This window comes from Octodon degus, unplaced genomic scaffold (assembly GCF_000260255.1).
Source record: "Octodon degus isolate 3935 unplaced genomic scaffold, OctDeg1.0 scaffold00036, whole genome shotgun sequence".
Lineage (NCBI taxonomy): Eukaryota > Metazoa > Chordata > Mammalia > Rodentia > Octodontidae > Octodon > Octodon degus.
Genome location: NW_004524612.1, coordinates 15,750,270 through 15,765,266, shown reverse-complemented (window position 1 = coordinate 15,765,266; position 14,997 = coordinate 15,750,270). Strand labels below are relative to the sequence as shown.

General features: G+C 42.7%; 1 protein-coding gene across 1 annotated transcript in view; it reads right to left on the bottom strand.

Annotated features, from left to right (window-relative positions):
- Msra (methionine sulfoxide reductase A) overlaps positions 1-14,997 on the bottom strand; it is a 216,479-nt gene that overhangs the window by 84,418 nt on the left and 117,064 nt on the right. The window contains exon 3 of the mRNA XM_023714633.1: positions 26-132. Within this exon, the coding sequence (XP_023570401.1) occupies positions 26-132 (107 nt within the window). The remainder of the gene's footprint in view (positions 1-25; positions 133-14,997) is intronic.

Here is a 14,997-nt window from a genome sequence, read left to right as displayed (position 1 = left end):
GCCACACAGGCAATGAGTGCCCTACCTTTTGGTAGTCCTCCTTAGACTGCAGGGCCGCCTGCATCTGCGCGGTGCACGTGGGGTAGATGGCCGAGCGGTACTGGGTGCCATGGTCATTGCCCTGGCGCATGCCTGTAGTGCAGGAGACACAGCATTAGGGTGTGAGGGGCAGCAGCATGGTGCCCAGCTGGGTGGACGCTAAGCCATGTCAATTCATTTTCATGTGGCTTTGTGATCGATGTTCTATGTGCTTGCTTTCATCTTAGCTCTACTTTTTAAAAATAAGCGTGAAATGGGATCAGTTTTGTTTTGTCTGATTCAGTTATAGCAAATATCTTGAACTTAGGTAATTTGATCACAGGTCTTCAATCATACCGGATGCTCCATAAATAAAAATTTTATATGCAGATATTTAAATAATAATCTGTCCCTTCACAACCTATAAAGCAACTACTGTTCACATTATTTTCTTGGATCCTAACGAGACAATCTGTGTGGAAGGAATTGTGGTCTCTCACCAGGCAGACAAGAAAATGGGATAACGTTGGTGTTCGAAGCTGGTTGTACACCTGTAACAAAGGTCAGACACCTTGTCAAAGGAAACTTGGACTCACTGTAAGCAAGCATAATTTCTAGCTGGTCACAGCAGCATAAGCAAGATGGTGGCTGTCTGCTTCAGACTGATGATCTGTTCCCTAGGGCAGGCAGCCATAGGCTCACTCATGCTCTTTGTCCCACCCCTCTGCAAGGTGCCCACTCAAGGTGCCCCCAGAACCCTCTGGACACCGCTTTCAAGAGGAGTGATGTTGTAGACACTGTCCACAGCTCTGCCTTCATGTACTTTTTCTTTATTCATTTTTTTTCCAGTACTAAGAATTGACTGAAATCAGGCTCTTCACACTGAGCTACATCCCCAGTCCTTTTTTAAGTTTTTATTTTGAGACGACATTGTGCCAAGTCACAAAGTTGCCCAGGGTAGGATCTAACTTTTGATCCTTCTGCCTCCTACCAGAATGCTGAGATTACAAGCTTGCTGGCTACACCATTCCTTTTCCATGAAATAAGACTGACAAATCCTCCATTGGAAATATGAGCATCAGTTATATAATTACAAAGTCACCTGGAAACAACGGTCTCCCAGCTTGCAGTCCTTGACCTTTCGGTCTTAATTCTACTTGGATTTTCTAATGAAACAACAACTTTCTCACATTTGATACAATATCTACTTTCTTGCTGGCCACGCTGGTCAAACACCTGTCCAGTCAGAAGGGAAGGCAAGAACATGCTAAAGAGAGACACTTAATAGGAAATAGAAGACATCAAAGCCTTTGTGTATATCCCCTTGCTTCTTGAGTGACTGGAGCATGCAGTATGAATACAATTGGGGTATTCTACCAAAGTTCATCTTGAGGAGATAGCATCATATCTTAAATAATAAAACCATATGCTTTCATCCACATTCATGTATACTGTGCATTTGGTTAATTCCACTGCATGGCTTTTGAAATTCAGAAGTAGACAGTTCACTAGGGGAAAATGATTTAATACCCAACAGATTGAAAAATTTACAGGACGACAAATTTACTGTTCTCATGAATGTTAATACATTGCGTTTACAGACATTTAGCATCACTGGATGTTTGCCCATTCTTTCATCCTCCACTGGTTTGTATTATGAACCCCAAACAGCAATTCACACCTAATAAACATGCAAGATGCCTAGGACTTACAGGTACTGCAACTTGCTTCAGGTATGACTTTCCCATCCAATGGCTTTATGCAAATTTCTGAGTCTTTCTGAACCACAAGCCTCATTTGCAAATCAAGGATAATAAGGGCCACATCTATAGATTTGCCATGAGGAATAAATGCAATGGATCCTGGAAAATACTTTCTCAGCTGTAAGTTACTATACATCAAAAACTTTTACAACTTTTTCTGATATTGGAATACTTGAGAGCCACTGGCTTGAAATAAAAATAATAAAAACATTATACAAGATCCTCTATGAATAGCCCCCTTTCCCTTGAGAAGCATAATTTATACCTATCTCTCAGACACACAGCAGATACCACACAGGCAATTCTAAAGAAGAAACCAAAATTTATTTTATGTGGATAGAAATGTCTCATTGAATTTTCAACCATTTATCACAATGCTTAGCAGAATTGCCTTCCTACTTAAATTTTAACACTGTTAATCTCCACACTTGTTCTCCATTTTAATGGAAAACAAACCCAAGGAAGGGAAAGAACCCTGATAAATTCTGCCACCCTCCTTCACCCCACTCACAGGTTTCCTACACATACTCCCCCTAGGTCTCTGAACTTTAGGAAATTAGGCCTGTTGGCATTATGTTGTTCCCCTAAACACAAGCCCTCTGGGATATACTACTACAGAGGGAAAGATCCATAGCATATTAGAAAGAAACAAGCTTAGCATTTATAATAGCAGGAAAGTCCTTCTGCCTGTCTTCCTTTGTTTCCCCAGTCTATGTACTTCAAGAAAAGTATTATATGCAGGACTCAAATAAAAACACAATATTACTTTTCAACTAGTCAAACTCCTAAGAACAGTAAGGGGAAACAGAGACCAATAAGCATTACCAGCGCCACGAGTGTGATGGGGAAATGGTGCAAGGGTTTTCAGAAAGGACAGTGGGTGAGTTGACATGGGCTTGGGAAGGGGCCCAAGGGCAGAGCTGCCCAGAGGGTGCGAGTCTTATCTTGGAGCAGCAGCAGGTGGGAAGGGGAAGAAGGCTCCTTCAGGAGGCCGGAGAACAGGGTAACGATTAACTGTGGAACCGTGTGGGCCTGTGGGACTTGGGAAGGCAGCAGCAGCTTTCAGAAGCAGGCATCATGGTCAGTCGGCATCTTTATCAAACCCTGAGGCGCTGCCTCTGGAAAAGGATAAGCCCTTCAGCACTGTGCTCAGGGACCAGATGAGAAATCTAGCTCACTAGGAAATATAATTTGATGCTCAGCGGACTGAAAACCAATATTCAGAAGCTGGTGGGACCCTAAGCAGCAGCCTCACCTGCCTACCCCTGGAATTGCAAAACAAGTGAAACCATTGTCTTCCAGCAAAAGCATTCCTATCCTGAAGGCTGCACACTCAAAATTATGGAGGCTCCAGAAGAATTAGGCTATAATCCCTGATCTCAGGAAATTTCTGGGAGCCAGAGAGAGAAAGGAACAGCTAGGAGCAAGGCACTGAGCCTCACCGCACTAGGCCTCGCAGATACCACACTTCTCTCTTGAGAATCGTTAAACCTTCTATGACAAAAAGAAAATTATGGATCAGAGACATGAAGTGACCTGCCTGAGGTCACACAGTGGGTAAATAGCTGTCCTATGATTTAAACCTTGATCTATCTGACACCAAAGCCCTTTCTCCTTTCAAAATTGGTTCATAAGATGTTCTATCAAAACCATCAAAGGAAGGAGAACAAAGTGCCCCTCTGTATGGTACATTAGGTAGGAAAGGGAATATCATAGCCTCTGGCCAGAAATATGGACAGGCTTGGTATATCCTGTGGATTGTGCAGAGACAGGGCAGGGCCTGACCAGGGGAATGGTAGAAAAAGAAGCTGGTCGGGTGAGCTTAAGGCTGTACAGGTATCATTTTGGTCTCTGTGGAACCAGAACTCTGGGTGCCCATCATTATTTATCCCATCCCCCACACCACCCCTGTTCTCTTTTACACAGACTCAACAAGCATTGTCAAATTCACTGTGCTCTCTTCCACCTGGTTTTGGAAAAATTAAGCAAATAAATTATTTGCCCTGTGTGGCTGTCTTCATGTCCCAGAAGAGCAAGCACAAGCTTCCTGTGGAGGGTGAAGAGAGAGCAGCAGACTCAGACAATGCCCATGCTTACCATTCTTCTACAAAGCTTGGAGCTAGTTAATGAGGACCAGGCTCTAGGGCACTCTTGGTGAGAACTGATCTCCTTGCATCTATCGACTGTTTGAGATTTCTCCTTCGCTTTTTCCTAAAAAAGACTTTAAAGGGCCAGACCACCCTAGGCTGTGCTAAGACTTCTCCTGTCTTGGTGCACCCAGATAAAGCACAGGAGATCTGAGAGATGCTTAATCTATAATGAGGCAAAAAAGACAGCTGAGATTCCACATGCTCAGAGTGCCTCCTAAACTGTAGCTCTTTGAATACCAGACCTGGAGATAGGAGAAATATGTTCGAACCAGCAAATTTTAAAGGAAAGTTCATGCTATGAGCTTTGGTGGTCCCAGGAGCTACCATCTGATAGTAAATTGAACCAAGATCCTATAGGTCTGAAATCAGCACTGCATCTTAGGGAATTTAGAGGAACAATCTCCTAGCAGGACTACCCTCTGAGCTGCAAATGCAGAGCAACTCCTTTCAGCACAAACTCTACCTTCTTTTCTTCTGTGGACTCTTACTAAGGAAAATGATGCTGGCCACAGGCCACTTTGTGAAGCCCAGGACTATGCATGGGCTTTGTCATGAGAAAGTACTGGATTCTAGTTCTACCCTGCCATTTACTAGCTGTGTGATCTTAACCAAGATACTTACCCATCTGATCCTCAGTTTCCTTCTTTAGGAAACAGAGGAGACTAACGTGAACCTCAGAGGGCCACAAGGCACCTCTTGCAGAAGCTCATTATATATATCTCCCCTGGCCCCTGTGACTTCTCATGCAAAAATTCAAGAAAGGGAACTTTTCTCCATACTTCCTAATGATTACAGAATTCCACAGCTAGCAAAATTCAGAAATCTATGCCAGGTTGTGCAACTTGCTAGGGGGTTTATTAAATACGGACAAATAAGTCTGATCTCAACCTCAGAAAATATCTAGAACTTACCAATTAGATAAGAATTCAGAGAAGTGAGATGTAGTCATTGAGAAAAGCACGGATCCACCTAGAACCCACGCCTCTCCACCTCTCTGATCTCTGTTCATGAAGGATTTGCTTAGACTCTTTCACAGTCTTAATGAGCTATAACTGAAGTATAATAGATCATATGTATTTAAAGTACACTCTGACCAGTTCTGAGCTGCGGGTGTGGTGTGTGGGGGCAGCTGAGCTAGAAATCAGTCACACACAAGCAGGCTAGACAAAGCTGGCCAGAGAACGAGGAGAGCTGTCAGTCATGAGCACAAGCCATTCCAGCTCGCAAACAAGGTGCTAAGCAGAGAGGCTGAAACGGACATCAACCTCCTGACTATAAATAAGCCCTCTACAGTTCTCGGGCAGCTCTTTTCCCCCCATCAGGAGAGAGGGCTCCACCTGACCTCAACTTTCCTCTCCCATCTTCATTCTAAATCCTCTCACCATTTTTCCCCTGAAACCATCCAGAGCCAACTGGTTCTCAGAAATGTACACACCATGAAAACATCAGCACACCACAGAATAAGCAACCCTGAAAGTTTCTGCATCACCCCCTCCTAGTTCCTGGTTCTCACTCCCAAGTGTCCAAGCAAACACTGACCCACATTCTGTCAATATAGCAGTGTTGTCACACAAATGAAATCATATAGTATGTGTCCCAAAATATTTTGCCCAATGTGACAATATGTGTGAATCAATAAACAGTTCACTCCTTTCTGTGACAAGCAGAGCACCACTGACTGCCCAGACAATACACTTATTTATTTATTTACTTACTTACTTACTTATTTTGTACTGGGAATCAAATTGAGGACTTTGCGCTTGCCAGGCAGGCACTTGAGCCACTGATTTATATCCTGGGCTCTAAACAATTTTTTATGCAATAACCAGTCAATGGACATCTGAGATGCTTCCAGATTTTGGCTATTTCAGATCAAACTGCTATGGCTATTCCTGTACAAGTCTTTGTATAGGCAAGGCTTTCATTTCTCCAGGATAGATATCTAGAAGTGGAATGGCTGATATGTTTACATTTAACTTCTTAAGAAACTGTCAAACTAGTTTCCAAAGTGGGTGCACCATGTTGCCTGCTGTCAGAGAGTCTGAGCTCTCCAGTATTCTGTATCCCTGTGAATCACATCTCCCCACAATTCTGCATTCCCAGCCCCTTCTCTTCAATCCGTGGAGATGGTGGGCTTCACCAGGGGAATTCATCTGCTTACTGGCCTGAAAATATCCTCCAAGAAGTCAGATGGGACAGTTGTGGGGCTGATTTGTGTGTTTGGGGCCCCATGCCTTGAGGACCTTACTTAATATCTCTTGTCCAGGTTGGAGGTTGCCTCAGGCAGTGGGGGTGGGTATAAATTCAGTCCCTCCTGCTCCTTCTAGATGACAAGAAGTCTTTGGGATAAGTATTTTCTAAGTATTTTCCAGCCCCAATATTTTAAAAGCATTTAGAGTTAAGATACTGCACACGAGGATGTAAATGGGGAATACTTCCATAAGTTTGGGTGCGGATGGCAGGCTTTGGCATTTTGGTTTCCCTAATAGTCTGTTAAAAAATGGACTCTGAAATTTTGTTTTCAGTAAAATAGCTCAGATTAAAAATTTATATGAATGGCACCTGGATGATGATACATATTTTATGTCTCTATCACTAATCAACAAATGACTTACGCCTGGCTTTGCCCCATTTTCGTCATCAGTTTTGCTCATTCTGCTCCAACAGTTTTAACAGCCCTTCCTTCCCGCATACCTTTCCCTTGGCTCTAGACCACTGCCTTTCCCCAAGTCTTTCTCTACTACTTCCTGGTCACTCTGGCACTGTTTACTTTTCCGTTTTCACCTCACCCTCACTACCCATTTCCCGGGCCAGTGGCCTGTGTTCCCTTGCATGAGACCTTCAACACAACCAGTCCCTTTCCAATGCTGAGCATCCACATGACTGAACCTGTGATTCATACCATCTTTCAGGAGCTGGCCACGCTTCACCACTTCCCCTGAGCAGCCACACATCTGGGCTCCCAGGCTCCTCGGTTCTCACCCTGATCACACTGTCCTCACTGTCCTCATCGTTATAAATGGATATGGCTGCTCTCCCCGCAGGCCCTGCTTTTGATTCTGGGTGCAATGCAGGTTTTACGCAAGCCACTTTCATTTCTGAAGCCACACAACCTTCTGTCTTCCCTTGCTGTAAGGCTTTCACTGAAGCTCTCTTCCTGTCCACAGCCCCTACTCAGTGTAGACACAATGTCTGGTGTGCGATGATTAAGCCAGAGCGAATGTCTGGATCTTCTGAAGGGCCCAGTTCAGGGGTTGCTTAATAAGGGTCCTCATTATTGGGGTTGTGTAGATTGAACAAGACGCCAGTGGTTTCTTTTACTTATGGGTCATTTACTACACGAGCCCGTGCTTCCAGAACGGGACACTGCACGTTTCACTGTCTTTTCCAGGAACAAAGCCCAAGGGCACCATTTTCAGTTTTTTTCCATTCTGAGAGCAAAAGCATGATGCAGAAAATGACAGAGGTCTGAAAGTCCCTCCTTTAAAACACACTCAGTTTCATGGCAAATTTATATTTTCAAAATTCCTTTAAATTTTACAAAAGCTAATGAACTTGTCTTAATTACTTTTCTTATTGCTGAGACAAAATACTAGACATCCAAAGTTAAGAGTAGAGGTGTGTGGAGTTTGTGGCTGTTTCAGTCCATAATCAGCTGGCTCCAAGGCAGGGTGGCACATGGCAGAGGGAGAACAAAGACTTACAGCAAAAGCAACAAGGGAGAGAGAGAGAGAACCCTCTTCCTGTGCCTTATATTGGATGCAGCCTACCCGCTCTAGGATAATGTCACACTCACACCACACCTTTAATCTCAGCATTGGATCATGAGTCAATCACAAGCTTTACATTCAGCTGCTTCCAAAAAGCCTGTTCCCCACCACCACCACTGCATGAGGCTTTGGGGGAACATACAGACACAAAGCTAACAACACTGGCATTTATTCTTTATATGGTTCTTTATTAGAGCAAGATGCCTTCAGAAAATAAAGTGAAGGTAAGAAACATTGCCTGCAAACTATCCACTGGATTTAGACTATAAGTATACTTAATTTCTAGCTTTTGAACCACAGCACCCAGGAGATTACACTGAAATGTGGACCTCCATGGAAGTTAAACACAGACCTTCAGCCATATTTTACTGACTGTAAGATAATAAACTATAAGGAAAACAGAGTAAACTAGGTTATTTGGGAGAGGTAAAAGCACTTGAATGATTTCAAAGGTGCAAGGAAAAATCAATTAATTTTTTTAATAAAATGTGAGACTCTTTAATGACACTGTTGGGCAAAAAAAGTAATAAAATACATAAAGCAACTCCAAGGTTGCTGCCTGTACCCAAGTATCTTAACCACAGTACTGTTGCTAGCCTGACGTGGGTGATTCTGTAGCATGGGCAGTTCTATGCCTTCTAGGGCACATGGAGCCTGTTTGGATCCTACCCTCTGATGTCCACCCATGAGCACCCACCCACCTATGACAAGAACAACATCTCTCCTCACCACTAATGTTCTCTGTAAGCCAAATCATCCCTAGTGGAGAGCCATTCCTCAATGCCACTAGGCCACAGCCTTTGATATCACCACTTTGAAAAGTCTCCACTTTGAAGGCAGCTGAGCCAGGTGTGGTAGCACATACCTGTAAACCCAACAGTCAGGTTAATTTAAGGCCAGCCTGAGTACACTGAGTCCATGTCTCATAAAGAAGGATGAAAGAAGAAAGAAAGAAAGAGAGAAAATGAGAGAGAGAGAGAGAGAGAGAGAGAGAGAGAGAGAGAGAGAGAATGAATTAAGGTAGCTAAATAAAGCTGCATGAAGGAAATGACAACTTCAGTATGGGTGGAGACCTACAGTTTCCAGAAGAATCTCAGAGGTCTTTGGTGTTCATATTTCTATTTGTATCCACTATTGGTGATGGCCCCCAACATGGATTCATTTTCTTTTATCCCCAAATTTAAGAGAATGGAGGTTTTTATACAAGAATACAAGATCTTTCTCCTTTCTGTCTTTCTTTTTCTTTCTAAATGAAATAGCATTTTTAATGCAGTGTACTGAAAGTCTAAGGAAAGAAGACTTTGCGAAAGCACAGGTTGAAACTACTGTGTACATAGTTTCAATATAAAGTTTGCAACTTAATGGACAAAGCAAAAAAAAAAAAAAGGATTTTTGCTTCTTATTTAATAGTACAAACATGAAAAAAATAGAATTAAGGTTATTATCCCAATGCGCTTTCTGTGACTATAGCAATTGTAGCATATTTCTCTGAAAAACCTCTGTGATACCTGGTGTCCTGTCCTGTGAGGAAATGCTTCCAGTCTAACGGAAATGAAAACTAAGAGTGATTTTTTTCTTTCGTGTATTTTCTGTTTTCTGAGGCAGGGGCTTACTACACAGTTCATGTTGCCCTGAACTTGCTTACGTAACCCAGGCTGGCCTCAAGCTCATGGCAATTTCCCTGCCTCAGCCTTCTCAGCTCTGGCATTACAGGCATGCACCACTACCCCGGCATAAAAGTGACAGACAAGTTAGAGTTGCTTTTATTTCTTCCTTAAGTGAAAGACTACTGAAGTAGGTAACCTAGGGGTAATGAGGTAGCTCTGTGATCATCAGGAACTCGGACTTTTTCTTCCTCCTTAGCAATGGACCTTCATTCTACTTGACACACAATGTCTCCTGGCACTACTGCCACCCATCCAAAGTGCAGACTGGAAGGACGAAGGAAAAGTGAAAGGACAGTACCTGTTCCCTCCTCTATCTTTAAACAGCCCTCTAAGATCACAGCACACTGATGCTTATGCCTCATTAGCCAGAATCCAGTCACACAGACTTACCATCCCCACAGCTGTGCGCCAGGACAAGACCTGACCTGCGGCCGAGCCCTGGCTCAGCTTCTTCCTCTTCCCTGTCCTAATCCTCCTCTCCTACAGCCTCTTCTCCTTCTCTTCCTCAAGTCATTTGCACTAAAGCCCTCCTCCAGGCTCTGCATCCAGGTTTCCTAGCCAATATAGCTAATGTAAGACTCCAAGCTCCTCAACCAGATTTGCTCTCATTCAAGCTGCCTAGCTCGCATTATATTGTTTCTTACATTCTATTACTTAAATTACTTAGTTTTTAGAAGAAGTCTTACTAAATATAGCTATTAAAGTAGTAGTAGACAAATGTATTTGATTATTCATAAGTTAGAAGATCTGACTTCCTAGAGTCAGTATAGCTTGCTCACATCCAAGGGACATCAGCCTTGGAGGAAAGCCACAGCCCTACATTGGTCACACTCAGAATGGAACATCTTACACTACTTGACTTAGTTCTCTTTGAGAGACCAGCATTGGGTGAGGCTTGGCTACTCTGACTTTAGTAACCTTTGAGCACTCCTACCTGCTTCTTCAAAATCTCTCAGCGGAAACTGATACAGGCAGTGAATGACTTAGAAGTGTAATCGTTCCTCGCACAGAAAGAGTTAGTACCCTTACTCTGCCTCTTAAACTCACCTGCTATTTTGCCTCCTCAGAGATGGGACCAGAAGGCCATTTGCACATGGCACTGGCATAGGAAGACCTGCAGAGACACTGACATTGGCAGAGAGCTCACATGGTGCTGCTCAGCATGGCCTCCTGCTGTCTGCTGGAAAACAGTTTCCACAGGAAAGCACACTGCAGTGCCCCAAAGTCCTCCAAAGGTGGTGAGCTTGCCTCCCCCGCAGTGATGGATGACACTTATTATTACCCATGTGACCCTTCCTGGAACACCTGGCCTTATATCTCAGGTGCTTGAGAGAAGCCCTATGAATATGGAACAATTTCACTTTATCTTAATTTCCCTTTAACTTTATTCCATCAACTTTAACCGACAGCTCATTTTAAATTTAAAACACTGAATAAATGAATGGACAGCCCTTGCAAGTAAGGAAGCAGAGAGGGAGGGAATCTGCTGGTTATCAAAATAGCTAGCAATTCAGGTGATCATTAACATTGCTACTGATCCTGGAGCCCGCACGGTGTGCCAGCCACTCTACTTTGCGTGTGCTAGTCATCCAATCAGCGAATGTTTGGAGCATCATTATTTCCCAGAAGATGAGGCTAACAATCAGAGAGGAGGCGGATGCCTGTTTAAGGCCAGTGCTGCATCTGAAACCATCTGAAGCCACAGCCTACGCTCTTAACCACTATTATTCCAATTTGTAAATAATATATAATTTAAGTAAAACAATGGAATGTACTATGAAAGATATCATGTGGCTGTCTTCTAAAAAGAAATACTCTAGGGTCACTAGCCATCATTTTCACAATGTTCTTTCTTTCTCTCTCTCTTTTTTTTCATATAATGCGTCTCAAGAGAGATACAAGAATATTGCTGTGTAACAGAGGTGCCAAGCACTCACTCTGAACCTAAAAGCAAAGAGAAAGGTTTTGGTTTTCAGTAATGGGCACACTTGACTTCCATAACCATATATAAATTATTTTTAAGTGATGATTTCTTCCTAAGAGGTAAAAAGTTCTCTTGATGTGGACTTTGTTTCTGTAAAAAGGAAATTTTATTTCTGGATAGTAAAGGGAAATATTTTAAATTATTATATGTCTCCTAAAATGCCTTCTGGGACTCCATGTCCATTTATTCTCCAAGCTCTCAAATTTGGTCCAATAACAAAGTCATATGTCATTTTTCAAAATATTCTAATTTCTATGGCGCCATTTCCAACCCAAGTCTTCAAGTTGTACTGCAGTGAACCAGCCAAATGAGTCCACTACGGAACACAGTATACAGTGAGATTTCCACGGCGTTCATGGGACCCGCAGCAAGCCTCCATGTGCACACACATCCACAAAGCCAGCCTCCTGAGGCTGTTCATATCACTGGCAGACGTAGCAGTCAACACATTAGCCGTTTAGTTTATAAATCTAGTACAGGAAGATCAGTAAAATATAAATGTATCGAAGTATCCAAACCATAAACACAAGCCAAACATTTTTCCCTAGATCTAAAGTCATAATGATATAATGCATTTAAAGTTTGGTCCTTTGCCTTTCACTTTTTGTCTTAAATCTACTTGGAATTGATTTTTGTGTATGGTATGAGGTAAAACTCTACTGTTTTTCCCATGAGAAAGCAATTACTATTGAATAGAAGTCCTTCTTCTTCCCTAGGACTTTGAAATGTCAACTGTGTCATATGTCTTGCGCCGGCATGCGTGGCTCTGTTTCTGGACTCTGTGCTCCCCTGCACTGGCCTGCTCATGTGTTGCCACATCAGGATTCACAGTCTTCACAGCTGTAACTTACAATGAAATGTGACATCTGGGAGAATAAGTCATTCTGTCTTATGTTGTTGCCTTTCCTGTGCATTTGTATTCTGTATAAACACTGGAATCAGCTTTTACAATCCATACGAAGAGAAAAGAAGAGTAACAGAAGTGTTGGGATTTCATGTGGGTTTGCGGTGAGTTTATAAAACAATGTGGGAGAGCTGACTCACTGACGAACCACGAATGCGACCCATTATTGGATCCTCTGGCTGCTCAGTTGCTATACTAACACAAAACCTTAAAGGTCTTTTGGTAGTCCTCCACTTCAAAATACCGATGCCTGTTAAATACATAAGCTCTGAAATTCCCAGAGCTGAAATGAACGGCAGTCTGTTTCTTGATCATGCAAATCCCAGTTGGTATAAAGGAGTCGGTAAAGCCTTTCTGAGTTGCCCTTAGAGCCTGGGCTGAATTGAGCTTAGGCATCATCTACGTGTTGCTTCAAGGGTTTCCTTCCCTTGCTCACATTTTGGGCTTGGATCAGGAAGAGGGCTGGTTAGGTCTCGAAGCAGCATAATCCATTTCTGCTTCAATCTAGTGGCTGGAACTCAGGCACATGGCCACTTGGAGGGAGAACAGGAAATGCTGTACATCAGAGAAAAGTAAGTATTTTTCAGTCAGTATAAATTTCGCTTCTTTCCTTAACTTACTGGACCCCCGGTACAATGCAGACTACAAGCATCAGTATTTCCTTCTGTAGTAATGAGCCTGTAGTTTCTCAGTGCTTCACAGTTAAGTATAATGCTTCCAGGAGGCTTTTGTGCATTTTCCTTGTCAGGCTGAGAAAAGTTTTACATGATTTTTTCCATGTATGAATACTGTGTGGTATTAAATATTTTTCTTGCATCTATTTTGAGAATCATATTGTTCTCTTTTAATGTGTTCGTGTGGTTAACTACATGGGTTAGGATTAGCAACTTGATGAAGGAAAATTTGGAAAGGCACAAATTGGGTCAGTTACACCCCCATCTCCTTACAATGGCCTGCATACTCATGTTTCCTGAGACAGTCTAATTCCCTCTAAAACACGGCTATGTCTACTTCTCTGCTTACCTGCCTGGGTTCCTGTCTTCTCTTCCATTTTTACCTGGTTATGTCACATAAATTCATCAGTTCTTCAATGCAATGCTTTTAATATCTTAAAAATATTTTATCTAACATTCTGAATAGCATTCAATGAGCAAGTTGACCTGAATGACTTAGCCTGCCATTACTGGAGCCTAGAAATTCAAGTTCCTGCCAGTGTTATCAGTGATGATATCTTGCTTATCTAATTTAGGACTTTTTAATAAGAAGTACAGTAATTCTTCTAACTTCATTTTTTTTTTCATTTCTGAAATGCAATTTTTCCAAGTTCTAAATGATCTCACTAATACTGTCTAAAATATATGAAATTCTTCCTGGCTGAAAGGTTTCAACAGCTTGATTACCTGAACTTCTTTTATCTTGCTAATCCTTAATAGGATTTAAAAAACTGTAATGAACACCACAGGGGCTTGTGGCTATTGGATAAGGTATTGCTATTTCCCTCATGGGGGGCCACACTTTCGCTTTCCTGATGTCACAGCCCCACGATGCAGGGCCACATGTCTTCAAAGGGACAGAACACAAGATTTGTAATTGAGCCCAAGTGGCAACTTGAACATAATTTGGCTCATGCCAGTTTGTTCATCTGTAAAATGGGCCTAAGGTTTGCAGGTTACTATAAGAATCAAATGGGGCCATGTACAGGTAGGGACCTAAGCACCTCGCCCATCACAGAAATCACACCCAGTGAGAGTCCTCCATACAGCTTGGAGCCACCCAACCTGTACAGCACTAGAAAGGCCGAGGAGAAGTGCTAAACATAAATTCTACAGCTTTCTATGAGACAGGGATTTAAACATGTATAATGTTATGCATGGGACAGTGTGAGTGAAAGAACAATTAATAAAGAAAATATCAGTTATATTCTTTGTTTCATTTTTCTCTGTCTCTGAAATTCTTAAAAGAACGCAGCCCCTTTCAGAACTCATAATGCTGGGTTGGGGCCGTTTGCATTTTATATGTGTGCAGCTGTTCTTCCACTATAAGTATGCACATCTGCTCATTAGCAATACAATATAATTCCCACTGTCTAATTATTTGCAGATGATAGATTCCTTGTACATGGTCTAAAAAAGGAAAGTCCTTCAAAAATGGTGACTTTAAAAAGAAACTAATTTAAAAGGGTCAGCACAATGAAGTTCAGATATTAATTTGGCAAGTTCAAATATATGAACACCAGTCCTTAATTGCCCATTTGATAGGAAACAGGAGCTTCCTCTTCCCAGTTCATGTTTCCCAGTAGACAGCATGGGGGCTCCCTGCTCCACCATGGACCTACGCACCTGGAAAGAGGCTGTGGAGCAAACCTACCGGAGATGGAAGGGACCTATCCCAGCCTGGCCCTCTGGGGACCACCTGAGGAGTCACTGGAGCAATGCTTTATACTTGGTGAGTGTGGGCACTGATAGAGAAGAGTCTCCAAGGATCTCTAGCTTGAGGCACAAGCTGAGAGGCCCCACACAACCCCCACCCTAGGCCCTGAGGGCTAAGGTAGCCAAACAAGGCCCATGGCCCTGGAGCCCCCAGGAAGCCTAACAGCAGGGTTTCCCAAGGACACCTGGGAGTTCCCAGCTGGAGGAGGATATGGGGTGGGAGGATAGGAACAAAGAAAAGAGGCCATCAGAGGTTATCAGAGCCTGGGATAGTGAAAAGGGGGAGAAGGCCAGGGAGATGGCTCAGTAGAA